Source organism: Nicotiana tomentosiformis, chromosome 11 (assembly GCF_000390325.3).
Source record: "Nicotiana tomentosiformis chromosome 11, ASM39032v3, whole genome shotgun sequence".
Classification (NCBI taxonomy): domain Eukaryota; kingdom Viridiplantae; phylum Streptophyta; class Magnoliopsida; order Solanales; family Solanaceae; genus Nicotiana; species Nicotiana tomentosiformis.
Window position 1 is genome coordinate 69,567,181 of NC_090822.1, and position 26,539 is coordinate 69,593,719.

A 26,539-nucleotide genomic window follows, 5' to 3' on the forward strand; every position below is an offset into this window, starting at 1 on the left:
TCGAGCCTTTAAATCACCTCAAACAATATCAAAAACATGATTCGCATCCTAATTCAAGCCTAATGAACTTTGAAATTTTGAAATTCTACAAACGACACCGAAACCTATCAAATCACGTCCGATTGACCTCAAATTTTGCACACAAGTCACACATGACACCTTAGACCTATTCCAACTTTCGGAATCGGAATCCGACCCTGATATCAAAAAGTCCACTCCTGGTCAAACTTTCCAAAATTCAACTTTCGTCATTTCAAGCCTAATTCTACTACGGACCTCCAAATCACAATCCGGACGTACCCCTAAGTCCAAAATCACCTAACGGAGCTAACAGAGCCATCAAAATTCAAATCTGAGGTCGTTTACACATAAGTCAACATCCGGTCAACTTTTCCAACTTAAGCTTTCCATTATGAGACCTAGTGTCTCAATTCATTCCGAAATCTCTCCAGACCCGAACTAACTTAACCCGATAGGTCATATAATAGCTATAAAGCACAAAAAGAGCAGTAAATGGGGGGAACGAGGCTACAACTCTCGAAATAACCGGCCGGATCGTTACAATATAACATTAATATGCATACATATGTTATAGAACTATACATATATTGCTACAACTTAAGTATTAATATAGCTTATATATATATAGCTCTATAAGATGTAGTGCTACATCTTATAATATGTTAATATAGCATTAATATGTATACATATATTATATATATATATATATATATATATATATATATATATATATATATGTATACATATGTTATAGAACATATATATATAAATATTTTATTCTCGATCACCTTATTAGTACTTTGCTCAGATACTTCATCAGTGGATCAATTGGAAATTCAATTATATTCGATTAAAACTTACTATAACACATTTAAAACAAAGTGTATAGTTCTATAAGATGTAGTGCTATATTAATACATAAGTTTTAGCAACAACGACATATGAATATAGCAAATATTAATATAGCATATGTTAATATAACAACAATATGTATAGCATATGTTAATATACATACATATTGTTGTTATATTAACATATGCTATATTAATATGTGCTATATTCATATGTTGTTGTTGCTAAAACCTATGTATTAATATAGCACTACATCTTATAGAACTATACACTTTATTTTTAAATATGTTATAGTAAGGTTTAATCGAATATAATTAAATTTCCAATTGATCCACTGATGAAGTATATGAGCAAAGTACTAATAAGGTGATCGAGAATAAAACATTCAAGATTATGTGTGTGTGCGTGCATATATATATATATATAAAAACTAAGTATTAAATATTATTTATTTAAAAGCTATATAAATTGACTAAAACTGACCGAATGTGGTCGGTTTCTTCATTAAATTAATATTTTAAAATATTTAAAATTAAAACCAACTGAATTCGGTCAGAAACATTTAATTAAAAATTATTTCAGTTGGTAATTTAAATATATATATAATTTTTGGTATATTAAAAGATCAATTGCCTTGGGCGGGAAATATAATTTCAAATATACCGACCGATTTCGGTCGATATATTTGAAAATTTTTAATTAAAAAGTATTTTATTATATAATATGAAGTATGACCAGGTCGTGGTCAAAGATTGACTAATTTCCGACCGATATCAGTCAGAGTTTGTATATATTTGTTGTGGGACCACTGTTTCCATTGTTAAAAATATTTTCTCTGACTTTTGTGATCAATTTACTTATTTTTCGACCGATTTCGGTCGGTTTTTTTCCGACCGATGTCGGTCGAAATTGCGTGAATAGATTTTGCCATTTTTCTAGTAGTGTTATTTTGGTGTGGTTAAAATGAGGAATGAAGTTGCTATTTATAGAAAAATTTGCCAAGCTTTCGGCCAATCAAAATGCTTTGTTCTTTGCAATTTGCATCATCCAGAATTATTTTTGTTTTGGTCTTGTTGCAATTTGAAACTTTATTTCAGCCACCCTTATTGCAAACAAGTTGCCATTGCAACTTGCTATTTTCTTTCTTTGTATTAGTATTTTATTTTGGGGCTGGTCCTGCAAATCTCTCCCTTAATTTTGATTTTTTCTTCTTCATTCCAATTCTTGATCTCAATCTCTAAAAATCTTCAAACTTGAGGGGCTTTGTAAAGATATCCGCAGCTTGATCATTAGACTTCACATATTTGAGCTCGACTTCCTTCTTGGAAATGCACTCTCTGATGAAGTGATATCTTGTATCTATATGCTTGCTTCGATCATGATACACCAGATTCTTGGCGAGTGCCTGTGCAGATTTGTTATCTATACAAATCTATGTAGCTTCAATTTGTGGCAAATTGAGCTCATTCAATAATCTTCTTAGCCAAATAGTATGACATATACATGATGTTGCTTCAATATATTCGGCTTCACAAGTCGAGAGAGTAACTATGGACTATTTTTTTGAACTCCAAGAAATAACAGAATCACCCAAGAAAAACATAAAGCCAGTTGTGCTTTTTCTATCATCAATATCTCCCGCATAATCACTATCACAAAATCCCATAAGGTTGAAATCACTAGAACAAGAATAAAATAGCCCAAAGTCAATTGTACGTTTTAGGTAACGAAGAATGCTTCTAGTGACTTTCAAATGGGTGGAGGTAGGAGCTTCCATGAAGCGGCTTACTACTCCAACTGCAAAGAGTATATTTGGCCTGGTACAAGTCAAGTACCTCAAACTTCCTACAAGACTTTTGAAAAATATGTGATCCACATTTTCTCCTTCATCAAACTTGGACAATTTTGTCCCACTCTCCATCGGTGTGTTCACGGGATTGCAATCGAGCATGTTGAACTTCTTCAGGATCTCCTTCGTATAGCTTTCTTGAGATATGAAAATTCCATCCTCCATTTGCTTCACTTCTAGGCCCAGGTAGTATGACATGAGCCCTACGTCTGTCATCTCGAACTCACGGGACATATCTTTCTTAAAAACTTCAAACAAACTTGGGTTATTACCCGTGAAAATAAGATCATCAACATAAAGACAAACAAGCAAGATATATCCATTAGTATGAACTTTAAGGTAAAGAGCATATTCATGGAGACAACGCGTAAATCCATTGTCTTGAAAATACTTTTCAATACAACTATTCCATTCTCGTGGGGCTTGCTTTAATCCATATAAAGCTTTCTTCAACTGCAACCCTTTATCTTCATGGTTTTTGACCATGAAGTCCAATGGTTGTTCAACATAGACTTCTTCTTCATGATGGCCATTTAAAAAGGCTTACTTGACGTCTAGTTGATGGATCTTCCACTTCATTTGTGCCGCCAAAGAGATAAGCAAACGAATCGTCTCCATGCGGGCAACATGTGCATAGACTTCTTCATAGTCAATGCATTGCCTTTACTTGTAGCCTTTACCCATAAGTCATGCCTTGTATCTCTCCACATTTCCATCAACATTCTTTTTTGTCTTGTATACCCATTTTACTCCAATTGCGCGATGACCCTTGGGAAGAGTTGTTAACTCCCACGTGTTGTTCTTCTCTATTGAATTGATCTCCTCCTCTATGGCTTGTCTCCACCTTTTTTGTGTAACAGCGTCATCAAAGTTCATTGGTTCACTATCAACAAAGAGACAATATAAAAAATCAAAATTAGTAACTTCTTCCGTGCCATCATAGAGCTCTTGAATGCTCCTTGTCCTTTGTGGTTGCTCATTTGAACTTTGTTGAGAAGAAAGAGATGCAACATTGGTTGGAGAAGGAGGTGGAGTTGTTGTCACGACCCCAAATTCCCTCCGTAGGATGTCGTGATTGTCACGACCCAAAATCCCACTACAGGCATCGTGATGGCACTTAGTCTCTAAGACTAAGTAAGCTGATTATAATTACAATTCAAGCCATTTTTTTGAAATAGATAATCGAAACCAACAACAGAAATAATTACAAACAACCTCCCAAGACTGGAAATACTGAGTTACGAACTCTAACTGAATACATGAAATGATTTCAAGGATCTAATACTCAATACTGTTTGAATAATAATTAACAGTACAATAAAATTAAAAGACTCCAAGGGACTGCGACGACCAAGCAATTCTACCTTGAATCCTTGCGATACCACTCTAACGCTGTCCGAGTCCGATATCTCCAATACCTGGCTCTGCACAAAAATGTGCAGAAGTGTAGTATGAGTACACCACAATCGGTACCCAGTAAGTATCAAGACTAACCTCGGTGGAGTAGTGACGAGGTACAATCAAGACACTCACTAGTCTACTAACCTATGCAATGTAGTATACAAAAATATAGAAAATAAATAGCAATGATAACAACAATAATCAACTAGTAATGTAAACAGAAAGGCAGCAAGAACTCCATAAATATTGCTCAAACAGATAATGAACACAAGTACAACCAATAATCAAGTCCTTCAAAATATACATCTATAGGTTTTTCAATAGAAATCTCTAGAATATAATCCTTTCCAATAAATATATTTCGAATATACTTCTTTGAAATAAAATATCCTTCAAATATAATTCTTTCAAATAAATATCTTTCCTATATAATTCTTTCAAATAAATATCTTTCGAATATAACATTCTTTCAAATAAAAGTCACCCTATGACATCTAATTTCATAATAAAAAAGGATACGGGTCTCAACCCACTTTCATATTTTTCGTAGCACGGGTCTCAGCTCACATTCATATTTTTTGTAACACGGGTCTGAGCCCACTTTCATATTTTTCATAACACGGGGTTCAGCCCACTTTCATATTTCCATTGCACCTCGTGCCCATAATTAAATCATCATATTTTTCCCGCACCTCGTGCCCACATTTCATATCATATCTACACGGACAGTTCATGTGCCAATAATAAAAACCACCATATTTTTCCCGGCACCTCGTGCCCACATTTCATATCTATTGTGGCTTTAGCCACAGGCTCACGATTTCAACATAGATAAGACTATTATCAAGTTTACCGAAATAACAAGACAAGTTGCACAAAATATAAGAATAAACACAAGAAAAATCACAATATCATATGAAGATTACCTACACAATAACCCCACATCATCACATATAAATTACCAACACAATAACCCCACCTCATTACATATCATCCCTGACAATAGCCACCCTTATCTCTTGTAATGACCCAATCGGTCATTTTGACTTTTAGAATCCTGTTCTCCTAAATAAAACTCTCCGTATGTTCTTTTATTAATTTATGACTTGCGGGGATGGTTGGTTCGGTATTTGAAAGTGTTCGGGTTGAAATCGGAACACTTAGTTCTTTAATTTGTCTTTAAAAGGCCAAGTTTGTCTTCGGTCGATATTTTGAAAAAACGACCCCAGAATCAGGATTTGACGGTTCCAATAGGATCGTATGATAATTTTGGACTTGAACATATGTTCGAATCGGGTTTTGGACAACCCGGGAAAATCAACTATTTAAAGCGTTTCAACGCTTAATAGTGAAAATCAACTATTTAAAGGTTTAAGGTTCTTTAAATTTGGTTTGGAGTAGGTTTTAGAGTAATTGAGGTCAGTTTGGAATTTTGAACCTGGGAATAGTTCCGTATGGTGATTTAAGACTTGCACGAAAAATTTTGTGTCATTTCGGGTAGTATAAGTATGATTCGGCGCGTTCGGAGGAATTTAGAAACTTGAAGTTCATATTTTGATCCAATTCGATTTTGGGGTACGATTCTTAGTTTCGTTGTTGATTTTGAAGTTCATATTTTCCCTTCATGTTTGCGTGGATGGTGACGCATTCAAGAAGCTCGGGAGTTTTGGCCTACGAGTTTGCGATGGTCGACGCGTTCGCGAAAGAGGACTGGGACCGGGGTGGATTTTCCCTACGCGTTCGCGAGGGAGCTCACGCGTTCGCGAAGGGCAAGCCAGTAAGCCTTCGTGTTCGCGAGACCCTTGTCGCGTTTGCAAAGGATAATTTTAAGGCTGTGAAATTTTGCCTTCACGAAATGCGAGGTACTAACCGCGTTCGCGAAGAAGGGGTTCACTGTACGAGACAGAATGTCTTAAAAATGGGATTTCACCATTTTAACCCCATTTCTTCCATTCTTGGGCGATTTTGGAGCTTTTTGAGAGGGGATTTCAACTAGCAACTTGAAGGTAAGTTAATTCTACACACTTTTAGTTAAATACATAGATTATGGGTAGATTATAACCTATAAATTTTGGAAATCAAGGATTTAGATTAAAAAAAACCTAGATTTTTATAAAAATGAGATTTTAACCATAAAAATGGTTATGGAATTGGATGGAAATTGTATGTTCGAGTTCTTGAGATTATGGGCAACGATTTCCTTCAAATATTTCCCGAATCCGGGCATGTGGACCTGGGGTGAATTTTAGGAATTTTACCATTTTGGGTTGGATAATTAATTTAATAGTCTAATTTTGAATTATTGAGCATGTATTAATTATTTTATATAACATTTGGATAGTTTTGGATTTTTCGGCACCAAATTGGGATTTTTACACGATATTTTGATTGGGAAGTGGACCTTGAGACAAGGTAAGTCTCTTGTCTAACCTTGTAAGAAAGAATTTACCCCATAGATGATTTTAATTAATAGTTATTGTTAATTTGGGGGGGGGGGGGGGAGATACGTACACACGAGGTAATGAGAGTCCGTGCGTAGCTACTAATTATGCTATGTTCGGGTAGTTTAGGACTCAAATCATGAATTACTTGTTATAATTGCATCTTTTATTTAATTAAATTACTGGGATTATATTGTGAATTGTTAGAAGAAATAGTAAAAGACTAAAGTTACGTATACTTGAATTTTTGTACAGATTATTTGACTGTTAATAGAAATTGTACATCTTTATATGTTAGCCTTATAATAATGACTTATCATTCCGGAGGTTCATAAGAAAATGTCCTCCTTTTTTGTGGAGCGGGCCGAATGCCTTGGCAGTATAGATGCATCTATGGATCGTGCCGCACGTCCCTCGGCAGTGTACACAACACTCTGGATCAGGTCGTACGACCTCGGCAGAAATTGTGCTTAATAATAATAATTACACGATACTTTGACATATATTGCAGCTTGTAAAGCTAATTGATAAATTGGAAATTTATTGAAATTGAAGGAATTAATTATTTCTGCTTGTTAAGGAAATTATGGTTGTTTACATAAATCATGTTTATTAAAATATTCTATTTTAATATTATTAACCAATAGTGAGCATCAAAGTCGACCTCTCGTCACTACTTCTTCGAGATTAGACTTGATACTTATTGGGTACACGTTGTTTACGTACTCATGCTACGCTTGCTGTACTTTTTGTGCAGGACCTGAGACAGGTGCTATAGGAGGACCTACCGGCGTGCACCCACGTTATCTAGAGGCTTAGTGGTGAGCTGCATTTCTGAGCCGTTCTGCAGCAACTAGTGCCTCTTCTTGTATCTGTATTATGACTATTTTATTTCAGCTAGTATTTAGAATTTTTGTATAATCTACTAGATGCTCATACACTTATTACACCAGGTCTTGACACACACACTAGTAGAATTTTGGATTTAATTATTTTATTGGGTTTTAATTTATCAATTCTTTCATATTTTCTTAACTTTTTTTTAAGTACGGAGAGTTTTATTACTCGGATAATTTTTAAAGAAATGAATATATGTTAAAATCACTAGTTGGCTTGCCTAGCTATGATGTTGGGCGCCATCATGACCTATAGGTGAAATTGGGTCGTGACAACATGGTATCAGAGCACTAGGTTCACGTAGGTCTCACAAGTTATGAGCAGGCCTAATAGAGTCTTGCGGATCGGTACAGAGACGTCTGTACTTATCTTCGAGAGGCTATCGGGTGTTAGGAAACTACCTTTCTTCATCTCACATCGTGCAATTGATGTAGTACTAAATAACTTTCTCTTATTCTCTCACAGATGGTGAGAACGCGCTCTAATGAGGCTCTAGACCAGGAAGGAGCTACTCCCCCAGTTGTTAGACGCCGAGGCAGAGGCTGAGGCTGAGGCTGAGGCTGAGGGAGGGCTCCAACCCATGGTAGGGGACGAGGACGTCCCAGAATCATTCCAGTTATGCCACCAGTAGGTCCAGCAGACTATCTTATTATTGAGGAACATGGCAAGGTGCCCGTAGCGGAGCCAGCTCCGGTGGATTTCACGTCTGCACCGAGATTCCAGGAGATCATGGGTCGTATGCTGCGGTCCATGGACACTATGACTCAGGCCGATTTATTTCCGGCAGACCCAACCATATCTCGGGCGTGCGGGGGAGCACAGACCCCTACCGCACAGGCTCATGGGCAGGCAACTGCTGTATATCAGACTCAGGGTACACTACCCGTGGGTGGAGCCCAACTAGTGGCAGTAGCTACACCTGAGCCCAGACCAATTGCGGCCGGCGAGCCGCAGAAGTTATTAGATAGATGGACCAGGCTACATCCTCCTGTCTTTTGGGGTGAGTGACATGAGGATCCCCAGGACTTCGTTGATCGGTGCAGGGACAGACTGCAGAACATGAGGATATTGAAGTCTCATGGGGTAGACTTTGCTACCTTTCAGCTGGAGGGCAAGGCCCGTAGATGGTGGTAGTCTTATATTCTTGGCAGACTAGTAGATTTTCCTCCCATGACTTGGGAGAGGTTCACCCATATTTTCCTGGACAGGTATATTCCACCCTCCCATAGGGAAGGGTTGCGATTGTAGTTTGAGCAGCTCCAGCAGGGTCAGATGTCAGTGACCGATTATGGGGCGAGGTTCTCTGAGTTATCTCGCCTGCACTTATGATACTCCCTACTGATGTAGAGAGAGTATGGAGGTTTGTTGCGGGTTTACATACTGGCATTCAGGCCACTATGGCCCGAGAGATTGAGATGGGACTTCTTATGAGTTGGTTGTGGAGATAGCCCGAAGGATTAAGGGTGTGCGTCAGCGTAGCCGAGAGAAGGTTGTGAGGGATAACCGATTTAGATATTCTGTAGAGTTCAGAGGTGCTCCGTCTGGGGGTACAGGTCAGTTCGGGAGAGGGCAGTCCAGCAATCCCCCATATCCCTCACCACCACCTCCTCGGGGTGCCCCAGTGCCACCTTATTTCAGTGCTATGCCACAAAGTTCTTATCGCCCACCAGCTATTCAGGGTTCTTCCAGTGGGTATTCAGGTCACCAAGGCAGGACTTCCAGTCAGCACCCCATCGCACCGAGAGGTTGTTTTGAGTGCGGGAATTTCAGTCACATGTGGAGACTCTACCCCAGGCTTCAGGGTAGACCAGTGCAGCAGGGTCAGCAGCCCATGATTACCGCACCAGTTGCTCCACCAGCCGTCCGGCTACCCAAAGGTGGAGGGCAGGTGGGTAGGGGCCATCCTAGAGGTGGAGGCCAGCCAGCTGGTGCTCCAGCTCAGTTCTATGCTTTTCCAGCCATACCAGATGCAGAGGCCTCGGATGTCGTGATCACATGTATTACTTCTGTTTGCGGCAAAGATGTCTCCGTATTATTTTATCCAGGGTCTACGTATTCTTATGTGTCATCTCTATTTGCTCATTTCCTGGGTGTTTCTCGTGAGTCCTTAAGTACTCCTGTTTATGTGTCCACTCTTATGGGCGATACTATTGTTATAGATCGGATCTATCGGTCCTGCATTGTTACTTTTTGTGGTTATGAAACTAGAGCAGATCTTCTACTGCTTGATATGACAGACTTTGAGATCATCCTGGTCATGGACTGGCTATCCCCATATCATGCCTTCCTAAATTGCCATGCTAAGACTATTACTTTGGATGCAAGAATTTCCTAGGTTGGAGTGGAAGGGTTCGTCTATCAGCGCATCTATTTAGGTTGTTTCCTTTCTAAAAGCTCGACACATGGTCGAGAAGGGTTGTTTGGCTTATCTAGCCTATGTTCGGGATACTACTGTAGAGACTCCGACTATTGATTCAGTGCCTGTAGTTCGGGAGTTCTCCGATGTATTTCCTTCAGATCTTCCAGGCATGCTACCAAATCGTGATATTGATTTTTGTATTGACTTGGCTTAAGATACCCAACCTATATCTATCCCACCGTATCGCATGGCTCCGAAAGAACTGAAGGAATTGAAAGAATAGCTTGAGGAGTTACTAGCCAAAGGGTTTGTCAGACCGAGTGTATCGCCTTGGGGTGCACCGGTATTATTCGTGAAGAAGAAGGATGGAATGATGCGAATGTGTATTGATTATCGCCAATTTAACAATGTCACTATTAAGAACAAGTACCCGTTACCATGTATTGATGATCTATTTGACCAGTTGCAGGGTGCTAGGGTGTTCTCTAAGATCGACTTGAGGTCGGGGTACCATCAGTTTAAGATTCGGGATTCGGATGTTCCGAAGACTGCTTTCCGGACTAGATATGGTCATTATGAATTTCTAGTGATGTCCTTTGATTCGACTAATGACCCAGCGGCGTTTATGAATTTGATGATCAGGGTATTCAGGCCATATATTGATTTGTTTGTCATTATCTTCATTGATGACATTTTGATTTACTCATGCAGTAAGAAAGAGCACGAGCAGCATATGAGAGTGGTGCTTCAGACGTTGCGGGAACAAAAGCTTTATGCTATGTTCTCCAAATGTGAGTTTTGGCTAGATTCTGTAGCATTTTTGGGGAATATTGTATCGGGCGAGGGCATTAAAGTTGATCCCAAAAATATTGAGGCAGTTCAGAATTGGCATCTTCCTACTTCGGCGACTGAGATCAGGAGTTTCGTAGGCTTAGCAGGTTATTATCGTCGGTTCGTGGAGGGCTTTTCATCTATTTCAACATCTTTGACCAAATTAACCCAGAATGGTGCTCCGTTCCGATGGTATGATGATTGTGAGGTTAGATTTCAGAAGCTCAAGACAGCATTGACTACATCACCAATGTTAGTGTTGCCTTCCGGTTCGAGGATGTATCCAATGTATTGTGATGCTTGACGCATTGGTTTGGGTTGTTTATTGATACAGGAGGGGCAAGTTATTGCATATGCTTCACGTCATCTGAAGCCCCACGAGAAGAATTACCCAGTACATAAATTAGAGTTAGTTACGATTGTTCACGCTCTTAAGATTTGGAGGCATTATCTTTATGGGGTGTCTTGTGAAGTTTACACAGATCATCGCAGTTTACAACATTTGTTCAAGCAGAGGGACCTAAATTTGAGATAGTGCATATGGCTTGAGTTACTAAAAGATTATGATATTACTATCTTGTATCATCCGGGAAAAGCAAATGTAATTGCAGATGCCTTGAGTAGAAAGGCAGAGAGTATGGGTAGCTTGGCTTTTATTTCAGCAGAGGAGAGGCCATTAGCTTTGGATATTCAGCCCTTGGCTAACAGACTTGTGAGGATGGATATTTCAAAGCCCACCCGAGTTCTTTCATGTGTTGTGTCCCAGTCTTCACTATTTGAGCAGATCAAGGCTCACCGGTATGATGATCCACACTTAATGGTTCTTCGAGAAACGGTACTAAGGGGTCGTGCCGAGGAAGTTACTATTAGCACGGATGGTATTCTCTGACTCCAGGATCGTATATGTGTTCCTAATGTGGATGGACTGAGGAAAACGATTCCAGAGAAGGCACACAGTTCTCGGTATTCTATTCATCCAGGTGCTACGAAGATGTATCGTGACCTGAGGCAGCATTATTAGTGGCGGCAAATGAAAAAGGATATAGTTGAGGATGTAGCTAGCACCAAAGGCCAGGTGGCCTACTTCGGTAGATGACTATACTGGAGTGAAAATGGGAACGCATTACTATGGACTTTGTAGTTGGGTTGCCGCGAACCTTGCGGAAGTTCGATGTAGTTTGGGTCATTGTCGACAGGTTGACCAAGTCGGCTCACTTCATTCCGGTTGTGACTATGTATACTTTAGAGAGGTTGGCCCAAATTTATATTCACGAGATAGTTCGGTTGCACGGTGTGCCAATTTCCATCATATCAGATAGAATCCCTCAGTTTACTTCACAATTTTGGAGGGCAGTAAAGAGTGAGTTGAGGACCCGTGTAGAGCTCAACACAACCTTTCATCCGTAGACCGACAGGCAGTCGGAGCGGACAGTTCAGATTTTGGAGGATATGCTCAGGGCATGTGTGATTGATTTTGGAGGTCAGTGGGATCATTTCTTGCCTTTGGCCGAGTTTGCTTATAACAACAATTACCAATCCAGCATCGAGATGGCTCCATTTGAGGCTTTATATGGTCGGCGATGTCGTTCGCCCATCGGATGGTTTGAGCCCGGTGAGGCTAAGTTATACGGTACTGATCTGGTGAAGGATGCCTTGGAAAAGGTAAAGTTAATTCAGGAGCGACTTCGTACAGCACAGTCCAGACAGAAGAGTTATGCGGATCAGAAAAAGCGTGATTTATCATTTATGGTAGGTGAAAAAGTTCTCTTGAAGGTTTCGCCGATAGAGGGAATCATGAGATTTGGGAAAAAGGGCAAGTTGAGCCCAAGGTTTATAGGCCCATTTGAGGTGTTGAGATGAGTTGGGGAGGTTGCTTACGAGCTTTCTTTGCCTCCTAGTATACCAGGAGTTTATCCGGTTTTCCATGTATCTATGCTCCGAAAGTATCATGCCGACCTATCACATGTGTTAGACTTCAGCACAGTTCAGCTAGATAAGAGCTTGGGTTATGAAGAGAAACCAGTTGCCATTGTTGATAAACAGGTTCGCCAGTTGAGGTCCAAGAAGATTACTGCGGTAAAAGTCCAGTGGAGGGGCCAACCGGTCGAAGAAGCGACTTGGGAGGCCGAAGAGGACATGCGGAGCATATATCCACACTTATTCAGCACTCCAGGTATAATTCTAAACCCGTTCGAGGACAAACGTTTGTTTAAGATGTGGAAAATTTAATGACTCAACCGGTCATTTTGACTTTTAGAACCCCGTTCCCCTAAATAAAGTTCCCCGTATGTGCTTTTATAAATTTATGACTTGCGGGGATGGTTCGTTCAGGATTTGGAAGTGTTTGGGTTGAAATCGGAACACTTAGTTGTTTAATTTGGAGGCTAAGTTTGACTTTGGTCAACATTTTGAGAAAATAACCCCGGAATCGGGATTTGACGGTTCCAATAGGATCGTATGATGATTTTGGACTTGGGCATATGTTCGAATCTGGTTTTGGACAACCCGGGAGCGTTTCGGTGCTTAATAGTGAAAATTAACTATTTAAAGGTTTAAGGTTCTTTAAATTTGGTTTGGAGTAGGTTTTGGAGTAATTGAGGTCTGTTTGGAATTCCGAGCATGGGAATAGTTCAGTATGGTGATTCAAGATTTGCACGCAAAATTTGGTGTCATTTCGGGTAGTATAAGTATGATTCGGCTCGTTCGGAGGAATTTAGAAACTTGAAGTTCATATTTTTATCCAATTCGGTTTTGGGGTGCGATTCTTAGTTTTGTTGTTGATTTACATGTTACGAGAGTTCGAGCAAGTCCGTGTTATGATTACAGACTTGTTGGTGCATTTGGAGGGGATCCTGGGGGGCTCAAGTGAGTCTTGAACCACCCGGAGCTAAGTTGGAAAAACCAGAAATTCCAGTTCTGGTTTCCTTCTTCGCGAACACGGAAGGACCCTCGCATTCGCGAAGAAGGAAAAATAGGAGCTGGGCATTTGCCCTTCGCGTTCGCGTGGATAGTGACGCGTTCGCGAAGCCCGGGAGGTTTGGCCTACGCATTCGCGATGGTCGACACGCTTTCGCAAAAGAGGACTAAGATCGGCGTGAATTTTCCCTACGCGTTCGCGAGGGAGCTCACGCGTTCGCGAAGGGAAGGCCAGTAAGCCTTCGCGTTTGCGAGACCCCTGTCGCGTTCGCGAAGGGTAATTTTAAGGCTATGAAAGTTTGCCTTCGCGAAAGCGAGACACTGACCGCATTTGCGAAGAAGGGGTTCACTGTACCGGACAGAATGTCTTAAAAATGGAATTTCACCTTTTTTTAACCGCATTTCTTCCATTCTTGGGCGATTTTGGAGTTTTTTGAGAGGGGATTTCAACTAGCAACTTAAAGGTAAGTTAATTCTACAGACTTTGAGTTAAATACATAGATTATGGGTAGATTATAACCTGTAAATTTTGGAAATCAAGGGTTTAGATGAAAAACCTAGATTTTTATAAAAATGAGATTTTAACCACGAAAATGGTTCTGGAATTGGATGGAAATTGTATATTTGAGTTCTTGAGATTATGGGTAACGATTTCCTCCAAACATTTTCAGAATCCGGGCACGTGGGCCGGGGGTGAATTTTAGGAATTTTATTATTTTGTGTTGGGTAATTAATTTAATAGTCTAATTTCGAATTATTGAGCATGTATTAATTATTTTATATAACATTTGGATAGTTTCGGATTTTTCGGCACCGAATTGGGATTTTTACACGACATTTTGATCGGGAAGTGGACCTTGAGACAAGGTAAGTCTCTCGTCTAACCTTGTAAGAGGGAATTTACCTCATAGGTGATTTTAATTAATAATTATTGTTAATTGTGGGGGATACGGGGGGCTACGTACGCACAGGGTGACGAGAGTCCATGCGTAGCTACTAATTATGCTATGTTCGGGTAGTTTAGGACTCAAATCATGAATTACTTATGATAATTGCATCTTTTATTTAATTAAATTACTGGGAATATATTGTGAATTGTTAGAAGAAATAGTAAAAGGCTGAAGTTACGTATACTTGAATTTTTGTAAAAATTATTTGTCACGACCCAATTCCATCTTAGGTTGCGGTGGCGCCCAACACCATTGTTAGGCAAGACAATACTGATCAAACTAATGGTTTCCCGTTTAAATAAATTTCTAAGTGGATAACATTTCCTCATTTGTTTAAAAGATTTAGAAATTTGCAAATGTGACATAATTAAACGGAAGCAAACGAGTACAAATCGTAATCATGTAAACAAATCCAAAATCATAAGTCTACTAGTGTGTGTGCCAAGACCTGGTGTCACAAGTATGTGGACAATCTAGTAAAATATACAAAAGAACACTAGCCTACTGTCTGAAATAAAATAGACAGAAACAAATAAGACATAAGGGAGACTCCAACTGCTGCACAACGGCTCGGAAGGCAGCTCATCGTGAAGTCTTGAGATGGGGATCAAATCTGCGCACCATACTGGTAACCAGATGCACCTGCCTCAGATCATGTACAATTAAGTACAGAAGTGTAGCGTGAGTACATAAATAACATGTACCCAGTAAGTATCTAGTCGAACCGCGAAGAAGTAGTGACGAAGAGTCGACTCCGACACTTACTAGGTCCAATAAAATGATAATATGAAATTCTAATTAAGCATGATATACAACAATAAGACTCAGAATAAGAAATAACTGAACAAGTCTTCAGAAATATTTAAGAGCTTGAATCACTTCCTTCCTTTAAAACATATGATCACACAAACAATGAATTTATACCGATTATGAAAGGAACTTCCAGTTCTATTATCACACACGAATACCACCGAGGACGTTCGGCCCGTTCCAACATAAATAAAACTTTGCACTGCCGAGGGTCGAACGGTGTGAACCATAGATACATCTATTACCCCGGTCGCGGATCATACATGCGACGCGGTCAAATATAAATTTATCAATAAATCATAACCCGTTCTTGATTCTTTTCAAAATAAAGACAATTCGACTTGAAGTTTTTAAATCCTTAAAAAAATCCTCAACTCAGTTCCATTTGATACAGTTAACAAATATAATCGAATAACGGTGTCCACAAGCATGGTGTAAACCTAAAACTACCCGGACATAAACAGGAATAGTAGCTACGTACGGACTCTCATCTCTTCGTGCGGACATAGCCCCCACAAATAACAACACATATTAATTAAATTTACCTATGGGGTAAGTTCCCTCTTACAAGGTTAGAAAAGAGACTCACCTCGTCTCAAAGCTTACTTCCCAATTGAAGAATGCGCTCAAACCTACAAATTTGACGCCAAACGACTCGGAACTAGCCAAACATTATATAAATCGATGAATCTATGCTCAAAAGTTCATATCTCCACTATTAAAGTGATTACCCAACCAAAATTGCAACATTCCTAAAATTCACCCCCGGGCCCACACGCCCGAATTCCCGGAAATATTTGAAGAAAGTTGTTACCCATAACCTTAGGAACATAATATATGATTTTCACTAAGTTTCATAATCATTTTCGTGGTAAAATCTCATTTTTATTAAACCCTTGGTTTTTTTATCTCAACCGAAGATTTCTACCAAATTTGCATGTGGAAATCTACCCATAATATATGTACTAAACTCATATTCAAAAGAAATTACTTACCTCAAAAAGCTAGGTCGAAATCCCCTCCTTAGAAGCTCTCAAATCTCCTAAGAGTGGAAGAAAATATGATAAAAATGGCCCTAACCCGTAATAAATGAGGCTCACTACCTCCAGCGGTTTCAGCACATGCGGTCATAGGGCCGCACATGCGCCCTCGCTTCTGCGGAATTCACTGGGCCGGGTGGGATCGCTTCTGCGGACGGGTACCCACTTCTGCGGTCCCACTTCTGTGGAGGATGGGTCGCATCTGCGGAACCTGGGCTGCCCTCCTTTGGCCGCTACTATGAGGCTTGGCTGGCACCTGTGGCTGAAGAAGCGTAGGTGCAGTTTTTACAGATCTGGTGCATCAGTTGTTGCTCCAAATTCTCATCTTGGTCCGAGCCTCATCCGATTGACACTCGGGGCCCCCGAGGCCCCGCTTGAACATACCAAAAAGTTTGGACTCATAAAACAGACTCGCTCGAACTCTCGAAATGCCCGAAACAACATTAAAACTAAGAATCGCACCCCAAAACCAATTGAATCAAACTTAAGAACTTCAAGTTCTTCAATTTACTTCCAATGCGCCGAAACGTACTTAAATTACTCGAAATAACATCAAATTTTACGTTCAAGTCTTAAATGACATTACACAACTATTCCCTATCTAAGAATTACGTTTGGACCTCGATATCTCCAAAACCCGCTCCAAACCAAATTTAAAGAACTTTTAAAACCTCCAAGAACCAACTTTCACTATTAGGCGCCGAAACGCTCCCGGTTCATCCAAAACGCGATCCGAACATACGCCCAAGTCCGAAATCATCATACGAACCTATTGGAACCGTCAAATCCTGATTCAGAGGTCATTTACTCAAAAATGTTGACCAAAGTCAAACTTGACCTTTTAAGCCAACCTTAAGGAACCAAGTGTTCTAATTTCAACCTGAACCCTTCCAAATCCCGAATTAACCATCCCCGCAAGTCGTAAAACAGTAAAAGCATGTACGGGAAGTCTTATTTAGGGGAACGGGGTTCTAGAATGCAAAACGACCGGTCGGGTCATTACATTCTCTACCTCTTAAACAAACGTTCGTCCTCGAATGGGTTTAGAATCATACCTGAAGTACTGAATAAGTGTGGATATCTGCTCCACGTGTCCTCCTCGGACTCCCAAGTCGCCTTCTCATAACCCAAGCTCTCATCTAGCTGAATAGTGCTGAAGTCTAACACATGTGACAAGTCGGCGTGATACCTCCAGAGCATAGAAAAGTGAAAAACCGGATGAACCCCTGATAGGCTGGGAGGTAAAGTAAGCTCATAAGCAACTTCTCCAACCCGCCTCAACACCTCAAATGGGCCTATAAACCTTGGGCTCAACTTGCCCTTCTTCCCGAATCTCATAATGCACATCATCGGCGAGACTTTCAAGAGAACCTTCTCGCCTACCATAAATGATACATCACGCGCCTTCTGATCCGCGTAACGCTTCTGTCTGGACTGTGCTATGCGAAGTTACTCCTGAATCAACTTTACCTTTTCCAAGGCATCCTTCACCAAATCAGTACCATATAACGTAGCCTCGCCGGGCTCAAACCACCCGATAGGAGAACGACATCACCGATCATATATAGCCTCAAATGGAGCCATCTCGATGCTGGACTGATAACTGTTGTTGTAAGAAAACTCGGCCAAAGGTAAGAACTAATCCCACTTTCCCCCAAAGTTAATCACACATGCTCTGAGTATGTCCTCCAAGATTTGTACTGTCCACTCTGACTGCCCGTCGGTCTGTGGATGAAACGTAGTGCTGAGCTCTACACGGGTCCCCAACTCACTCTGTACGGCTCTCCAGAAATGCGAAGTGAACTGAGGGCCTCTGTCTGATATGATGGAAACAGGCACACCGTGCAACCTAACTATATCCCGAATATAAATCTGGCCAACCTCTCTGAAGTATCAGTAGTTGCAACTGGAATGAAGTGTGCTGACTTGGTCAACTTGCCAACAATGACCCAAACTGCATCGAACTTTCGCAAGGTCCGCGACAACCCAACTACGAAGTCCATAGTAATGCGTTCCCATTTCTACTCTAGTATAGTCATCTGCTCGAGTAAGCCACCTGGCCTCTAATGCTCATACTTAACCTGCTGGCAATTTAGGCACCTAGCTACATACTCAACTATGTCTTTCTTCATCCGCCGCAACCAATAATGCTGTCTCAGGTCCCGATACATCTTCGTAGCACCTGGATGAGTGGAATATCGAGAACTTTGTGCCTTTTCTAGGATCCTCTCCCTCAAGCCATCGACATTAGGAACACATAGACGACCCTCGAGTCGCAGGACACAATCCTTGCCAATAGAAACCTCCTTGGAAACACCCTGTAGTACCGTCTCCCTTAGAACTGCCAAGTGCAGATCATCAAACTGTCGAGCCTTGATCTGCTCCAATAGTGAAGATTGGGCAACAACACATGCAAAAACTCGGCTGGGCTATGAAATATCCAACCTTACAAGTCTGTTAGCCAAGGATTTAATGTCCAAAGCTAGTGGCCTCTCCTCTGCTGAAATGAATGCCAAGCTACCCATGCTCTCTGCCTTCCTGCTCAAGACATCCGCGACTATATTCGCCTTGCCCGGATGATAAAGAATAGTGATGTCATAGTCCTTTAGTAACTCAAGCCATATGTGCTACCTCAAATTGAGATCCCTTTGCTTGAACAAGTGTTGCAAACTGCGGTGATCAGTGTAACCTCACAAGGCACCCCATATAGATAATGCTTCCAGATCTTAAGATCATGAACAATTGTGGCCAACTCCAAGTCGTGCACAGGATAATTCTTCTCATGGGGCTTCAGCTAACGTGAATCATATGCAATAACTCGCCCCTCCTGCATCAATACACAACCCAGGCCAATGCGTGAAGCATCGCAAAACACAGTATACATACCCGAACCAGAAGGCAACACTAGAACTGGTGTTGTAGTCAAGTCCGTCTTGAGCTTCTGAAAGCTCGCCTCTCAATCATCGGTCAAACGGAATGGAGCACCCTTCTGGGTCAATCTAGTCAAAGGTGTTGCAATAGATGAGAAGCCCTCCATAAATCGGCGATAATAACCTGCTAGCCCCAAGAAACTCCTGATCTTAGTCGCCGAAGTAGGACGAGGAGAACTCTGAACCGCCTCAATCTTCTTGGGATCCATTTTAATACCCTTGCCTGATACCACATGCCCCAAGAATGCCACAAAATCTAACCAAAACTCACATTTGGAGAACTTAGCATATAACTTCTGTTCCCTCAAGGTCTGAAACACCACTCTCAAATGATGCTCATGCTCCTCCATGCTACGTGAGTAAATCAAGATGTCATCAATGAAGACAGTAACAAAGAAATCGATATAAGGCTTGAACACCCTGTTCATCAAATCCATAAATGTCGTTGAGGCATTAGTCAGGCCGAATGACATCACTAGAAACTCATAATGGCCATATCTAGTATGGAAGGCAGTCTTCGGAACATCTGAGTCCCAAATCTTCAATTGATGGTATCCCGATCTCAAGTCAATCTTAGAAAACACCCTAGCACCCTGCAACTGGTCAAACAGATCATCAATACGCGGCAACGGGTACATGTTCTTAATAGTGACTTTGTTCAACTAGCGGTAATCAATGCAAATCCGCATAGTCCCATCCTTCTTCTTCACAAATAATACTGGTGCACCCCAAGGTGATACACCCGGCCTGACGAATCCCTTCGCTAGCAACTCCTCAAGATGTTCCTTCAACTACTTCAATTCTTTCGGAGCCATACGATACAGTAGGATGGATATAGGCTGAGTTCTTGGAGCCAAGTCAATACAGAAATCAATATCATGACCTGGTGGCATGCCTGGAAGGTCAGAAGGAAACACATCGGCAAACTCCTGGACTATTGGCACTGAATCAATCATCGGAGGCTCTGCGATGGTATCCCGAACATAGGCTAGATAAGCCAAACAACCCTTCTCGACCATATGTCGAGCCTTCAGAAAAGAGATAACCCGACTAGATGTACTGACAGACGAACCCTTCCACTCCAATCTAGGCAACTCTGGCATTGCTAATATAACAGTCTTGGCATGGTAATCAAGGATGGCATGATATGGGGATAACCAGTCCATTCCCAGGATGACCTCAAAGTTGGTCATATCAAGTAATAGAAGGTCCGCTCTAGTCTTGTAACCACAAAATGTGACCACACAGGACCGATAGATCCGATCCATAACCACAGAATCGCCCACAGGAGTGGACACATAAACAAGAGTACCCAAGGACTCGCGAGGAATATCCAGGAAATGAGTAAACAGAGATGATACATATGAATAGGTAGATCCTGGAACAAATAACACCGAAGCATCCCTACCGCAGACAAAAATAATACCTGAGATCATGGCATCTAAGGCCACTGCATCTGGTCTGGCCGGAAAGGCATAGAATCTAGCTAGAGCGTCGGCTGGATGGACTCCACCTGACTGAACAATAGTTGGCTGACCTCCCCCTACCCGGCCTCTACCTCTAGAACAGCCCCTACCCGCCTGTCCCCCACCTCTGGGAGGTCAGACGACTGGTGCTGCAATCATTCTTCCAAATCAACCCCAACCACTCAAAAACCAAAATCGACCATACACTCAAGTCATAATATATCATATAAAGCTACTCAAAGTCTCAAACCACCTAATGAAACGCTAAAACTCAAAATGACCGGCTGTATCGTTTAAAAAAAATATAAATGGTCTAGATCACTAGATACTCAATAGTTATCGAGTTGTGTAGGAATAGATTATGAAGTAGTCCGTCTTTTTAGATTTTATATGGGGTCTGTTTGAGGATCTAGCTCAAGAGTCCAAAAAGAGTGTGTCGGTAGGAAGTATCATAAGTGCATGGAAAGACAACTCATAAAATCTTGCCTCATAATCGGTCACTGACATCTGACCCTACTCGAGCTGCTCGAACTGACCCCGCAACTTTTCCCTCTGAGAGGGTGGAATATACCTATACCATAAAAGCTATGTAAACTGGTCCCAAGTCATGGGAGGAGAACCTACTGGTCTGCCAAGAAGATAAGACTGCAACCATCTACGGGCCTTCCCTCCAGCTAAAAAGTACTAAGATCTACCCCATGGGACTCCAATATCCTCATGTTGTGCAGTCTATCCCTGCACCGGTCAATGAAGTCCTGGGGATCCTCATGTTGCTCGCCCCCGAAGATAGGAGGGTGTAGCCTAGTCCATCTATCCAATAGCATATGTGAATCACCGTCCGTAACTGGTCTAGGCTCAGGTGCAACCGCTGCAACTGGCTGAGCTCCGCCCACGGGTAGTGTACCCGGAGTCTGATATACTGCAGTTGCATGCCCCGGAGACTGGGCAGTTGGGGTCTGTGCTCCCCCTCCTACCTGAGATGTGGTTGGGTCTGCTGGAAATAAACCAGCTTGAGTCATAGTGTCCATGAATTGCATCATACGACCCATGACCTCCTGAAAACCCAGTGCTAAGATGAAATCTACCGGGGCTGGCTCTGTGGCGGACACCTCGCCCTACTCCTCAATGATGGGATCCTCTACTAGATCCGCTGGTGGTGCTACCGGGGCAGCTCTGGGATGCCCTCATCCCCTACCTCGGGCCGGTGTCCTCCCCCGGCCTCTGCCTCTAGCAACGGGGGGAGCTACTCTTCCCGAGTCTGGAATGTCCACCGTACGCGTCCTCATCAGCTGTGAGAAAATGAGAGAAAGGGTTTTAGTATACCACCAACTACACGATAGGAGATGAATAAAGAGTAGTTTCCTAACACGCCATAGCCTCTCGAAGATAAGTACGGACGTCTCCGCACCGATCCACAAGACTCTACTAGGTCTACCCATAACTTGTGAGACCTACATGAACCTAGCGCTCTGATACCATGTTGTCACAACCCAATTCCATCTTAGGCCGCGATGACGCCCAACATTATTGTTAGGCAATCCAACACTAATCAAACTAATGGTTTCCCGTTTAAATAAATTACTAAGTGGATAACATTTCCTTATTTGTTTAAAAGATTTAGAAATTTGCAAAGGTAACATACTTAAATGGAAGCAAACGAGTACAAATCATAATCATGTAAACAAATCCAAAATCATAAGTATACTAGTGTGTGTGCCAAGACATGGCGTCATAAGTATGTGGGCAATCTAGTAGAATATACAAAAGAACACTAGCCTACTGTCTGAAATGAAAGGGAGACTCTAACTACTGCAGAACGGCTCAGAAGGCAGCTCACCGTGAAGTCTCGAGATGGGGATCAAATTTGTGCACCAGACTGGTAACCAGATGCACCTGCCTCAGATCCCATATAATTAAGTACAGAAGTGTAGCATGAGTACATAAATAATATGTATCCAGTAAGTATCTAGTCTAACCTTGAAGAAGTACTGACGAGGGGTCGACTCCGACACTTACTAGGGCCAATAACATGATAATATGAAATTCTAATTAAGCATGATATATAACAATAAGACTCAGAACAAGAAATAACTGAACAAGTCTTCAGAAATATTTAAGAGCTTGAATCACTTCCTTCCTTTAAAATATATGATCACACAAACAATGAATCTATATCGATTATGAAAGGAACTTCCAGTTCTATTATCACACACGAATACCACCAAGGACGTTTGGCCCGATCCAACATAAATATAAACATTGCACTGCCGAGGGTGGAACGACGTGAACCATAGATGCATCTATTACCCCGCTCGCGGATCATACATGCGACGCAGTCAAATATAAATTTATTAGTAAATCATAACCCATTCTTGATTCTTTTCAAAATAATGAAAATTCGACTTGAAGCTTTTAAATCCTTAAAAAAATCCTCAACTCAGTTCCATTTGATACAGTTAACAAATATAATCGAATAACGGTGTCCACAACATGGTGTAAACCTAAAACTACCCGGACATAAACAGGAATAGTAGCTACGTACCGACTCTCATCACTTCGTGCGTACGTAGCCCCTATAAATAACAACACATATTAATTAAATTCACCTATGGGGTAAGTTGCCTCTTATAAGGTTAGAAAAGAGACTTACCTCATTTCAAAGCTTACTTCCCAATTCAAGAATGCGCTCAAACCTACAAATTTGATGCCAAACGACTCGAAACTAGCCAAACATTATATAAATCGATCAATCTATGCTCAAAAGTTCATATCTCCACTATTGAAGTGATTACCCAACCAAAATTGCAAGATTCCTAAAATTCACCCCCAGGCCCACACGTCCAGATTCCGAAAATGTTTGAATAAAGTTGTTACCCATAACCTTAGGAACATAATATATGATTTTCACTAAGTTTCATAATCATTTTCGTGGTAAACTCTCATTTTTATTAAACCCTAGGTTTTTCATCTCAACCCATGATTTCTACCAAATTTTCATGTGGAAATCTACCCATAATATATGTACTAAACTCATATTCAAAGGAAATTACTTACCTCACAAAGCTAGGTCAAAATCCCCTCCTTAGAAGCTCTCAAATTGCCCAAGAGTGGAAGCAAATATGATAAAAATGGCCCTAACCCGTAATAAATGAGGCTCACTGCCTCCAGTGGTTTCCACACCTGCGGTCATAGGGCCGCACCTGCGCCCTCGCTTCTACGGACAAGGGTCCGCTTTTGCGAAATTCACTGGGCCGGCTGGGATCGCTTCTGCGGATGGGTACCCACTTTTGCGATCCCGCTTCTGTGGAGGATGGGTCGCATCTGCAGAACCTGGGCTGCCCTTCTTTGGCTACTTCTGTGAGGCTTGGCCCGCACCTGCAAGCTCGCACCTGCGGCTGACCAAGCGTAGGTGCGGTTTCGACAAATCTGGTGCATCAGCTGTTGCTCCAAATTCTCATCTTGGTCCGAGCTTTATCCGATTGACACTCGGGGCCCCGCCCGAACTTACCAACAAGTTTGGAATCATAAAACGGACTCGCTCGAACTCTCAGAACGCCCGAAACAATATTAAAACTAAGAATCGCACCCCAAAACCAATTGAATAAAATTTAAGAACTTCAAGTTCTTCAATTTACTTCCAATGCGCCAAAACGTACTTAAACTACTCGAAATGACACCAAATTTTACGTGCAAGTCTTAAATGACATTACAGAACTATTCTCGATCTCGGAATTTTGTTGGACCTCGATATCAGCAAAACCCGCTCCAAACCAAATTTAAAAATCTTTTAAAACCTCAAAGAACCAACTTTCACTATTAGGCGCCGAAACGCTCCCGGGTCATCCAAAACCCGATCCGATCATACGCCCAAGTCCGAAATCATCATACAAACCTATTGGAACCTTCAAATCCCTATTCCGAGGTCGATTGCTCAAAAATATTGACCGAAGGCAAACTTTGCCTTTTAAGCCAACCTTAAGAAACCAAGTGTTCCGATTTCAATCTGAACCCTTCCAAATCCTGAACTAACCATCCCCGCAAGTCATAAAACAGTAAAAGCATGTATGAGAAGTCTTATTTAGGGGAACGGGGTTCTAAAAAGTAAAACGACCGGTCAGGTCGTTACATTATTTGACTGTTAATAGAAATTGTACATCCTTATATGTTAGCCTTATAATAATGACTTCTCATTCCGGAGGTTCATAAGAAAATGTCCTCCTTTCTTGTGGAGCAGGAAAAATACCTCGGCACTATAAATGCATCTATGGATCGTGCCGCATGTCCCTTGGCAGTGTACACGATACTCTAGATCGGGTCGTACGACCTCGGCAGAAATCGTGCTTAATAATAATAATTACACGACACTTTGACATATATTACAGTTTGTAAAGCTAATTGATAAATTGGAATTAATTATTTCTGCTTGTTAAGAAAATTATTGTTGTTTACATAAATTTTGTTTATTTAAATATTCTATTTTAATATTATTGACCTATAGTGAGCGTCAAAGTCGACCTCTCGTTAATACTTTTTCGAGATTAGACTTGATAGTTATTGGGTACACGTTGTTGATGTACTCATGCTACGCTTGCTGCACTTTTTGTGCAGGACCTGTGACATGTGCTATAGGAGGACCTACCAGCGCGCACCCACGTTATCCAGAGGCTTAGTGGTGAGCTACATTTCTGAGTCGTTCTGCAGCAACTAGTGCCTTTTCTTGTATTTGTATTCTGTCTATTTTATTTCAGACAGTATTTAGAATTTTTGTATAATCTACTAGATACTCATACACTTGTGACACCAGGTCTTGGCACACACACTAGTACAATTTTGGATTTAATTATTTTCTTGGGTTTTAATTTATCAGATCTTTCATATTTTCTTAACTTTTTTTTAAGTACGTAGAGTTTTATTACTCGAATAATTTTTAAAGAAATGAATATATGTTTAAATCACTAGTTGGCTTGCCTAGCAGTGATGTTGGGCGCCATCAGGACCTATAAGTGAAATTGGGTCGTGAAATCTCTTCTATAGCCACCCTTATCACTCATATAATAGCCTCCCTTATCCCTCCACCCTGACAATATCAATAGCCACCCTTATCGCTCCTATAGCCAACTTTATCGCTCCTATAGCCGCCCTTATCGCTCCGTATAATAGCCACCTTTATCACTCCGCCCAGATAATATCCCATCACACATAACCACAGTGAAATGCCACCCTTATTCCCACATAATATCAACAGTGAAATTTCACCCTTATATCCTCATAATAATAACTCAAATCACATAACAATTTACACGGAATGTTATCACGACAACACAACACAATAAATTCATATCAGAATTTGCCCAATGACCACAACCAATTCCAAAGATATAGTAAAATAAATAAATTCCTCAACAAATAGCCTAAAGCTCCACACAACGTATATAAAACCTTAAAACAATAACAGAGATGAAAAAGTAACTCAGCATAGGACAACGCCTTCTTTATTCCAGATTTTTATAAATATAAATCAATGCCTCATTTTAAACTTATTTAACAATTATTTGTAGATAAGGATTCCATAATGAATTTAATTCCAAGAAAAATGTCAAATCAACAAGCACATGAAATTCACATAAAAATCAAAGTGACAATAAATCCAAATTATCATATAAAATACGAATTTGACAAACAAGGAATGAGGCATGACAATTCAAGGGTTTACTAAATTCCAATAATTTTCTAATTTAATACATAATGGCGTCTACGAATTTCAACCGATATAATT

The 26,539-nt window shown here is 40.9% G+C and overlaps 1 protein-coding gene across 1 annotated transcript; it reads right to left on the minus strand.

The window, feature by feature from the left end:
* Positions 1-2,428: 2,428 nt before the first annotated feature.
* Positions 2,429-2,887, minus strand: LOC138901618 (uncharacterized mitochondrial protein AtMg00810-like). Its single transcript, XM_070189396.1, has one exon. The coding sequence runs from the start codon at positions 2,885-2,887 to the stop codon at positions 2,429-2,431; it is 459 nt and encodes a 152-aa protein (XP_070045497.1).
* Between the last annotated feature and the right edge of the window lie 23,652 nt (positions 2,888-26,539).

Excerpts from the sequence above, each read along its gene's own strand:
- LOC138901618 (XM_070189396.1), bottom strand. The coding sequence starts at position 2,887 with ATGGAGGATGGAATTTTCATATCTCAAGAAAGCTATACGAAGGAGATC.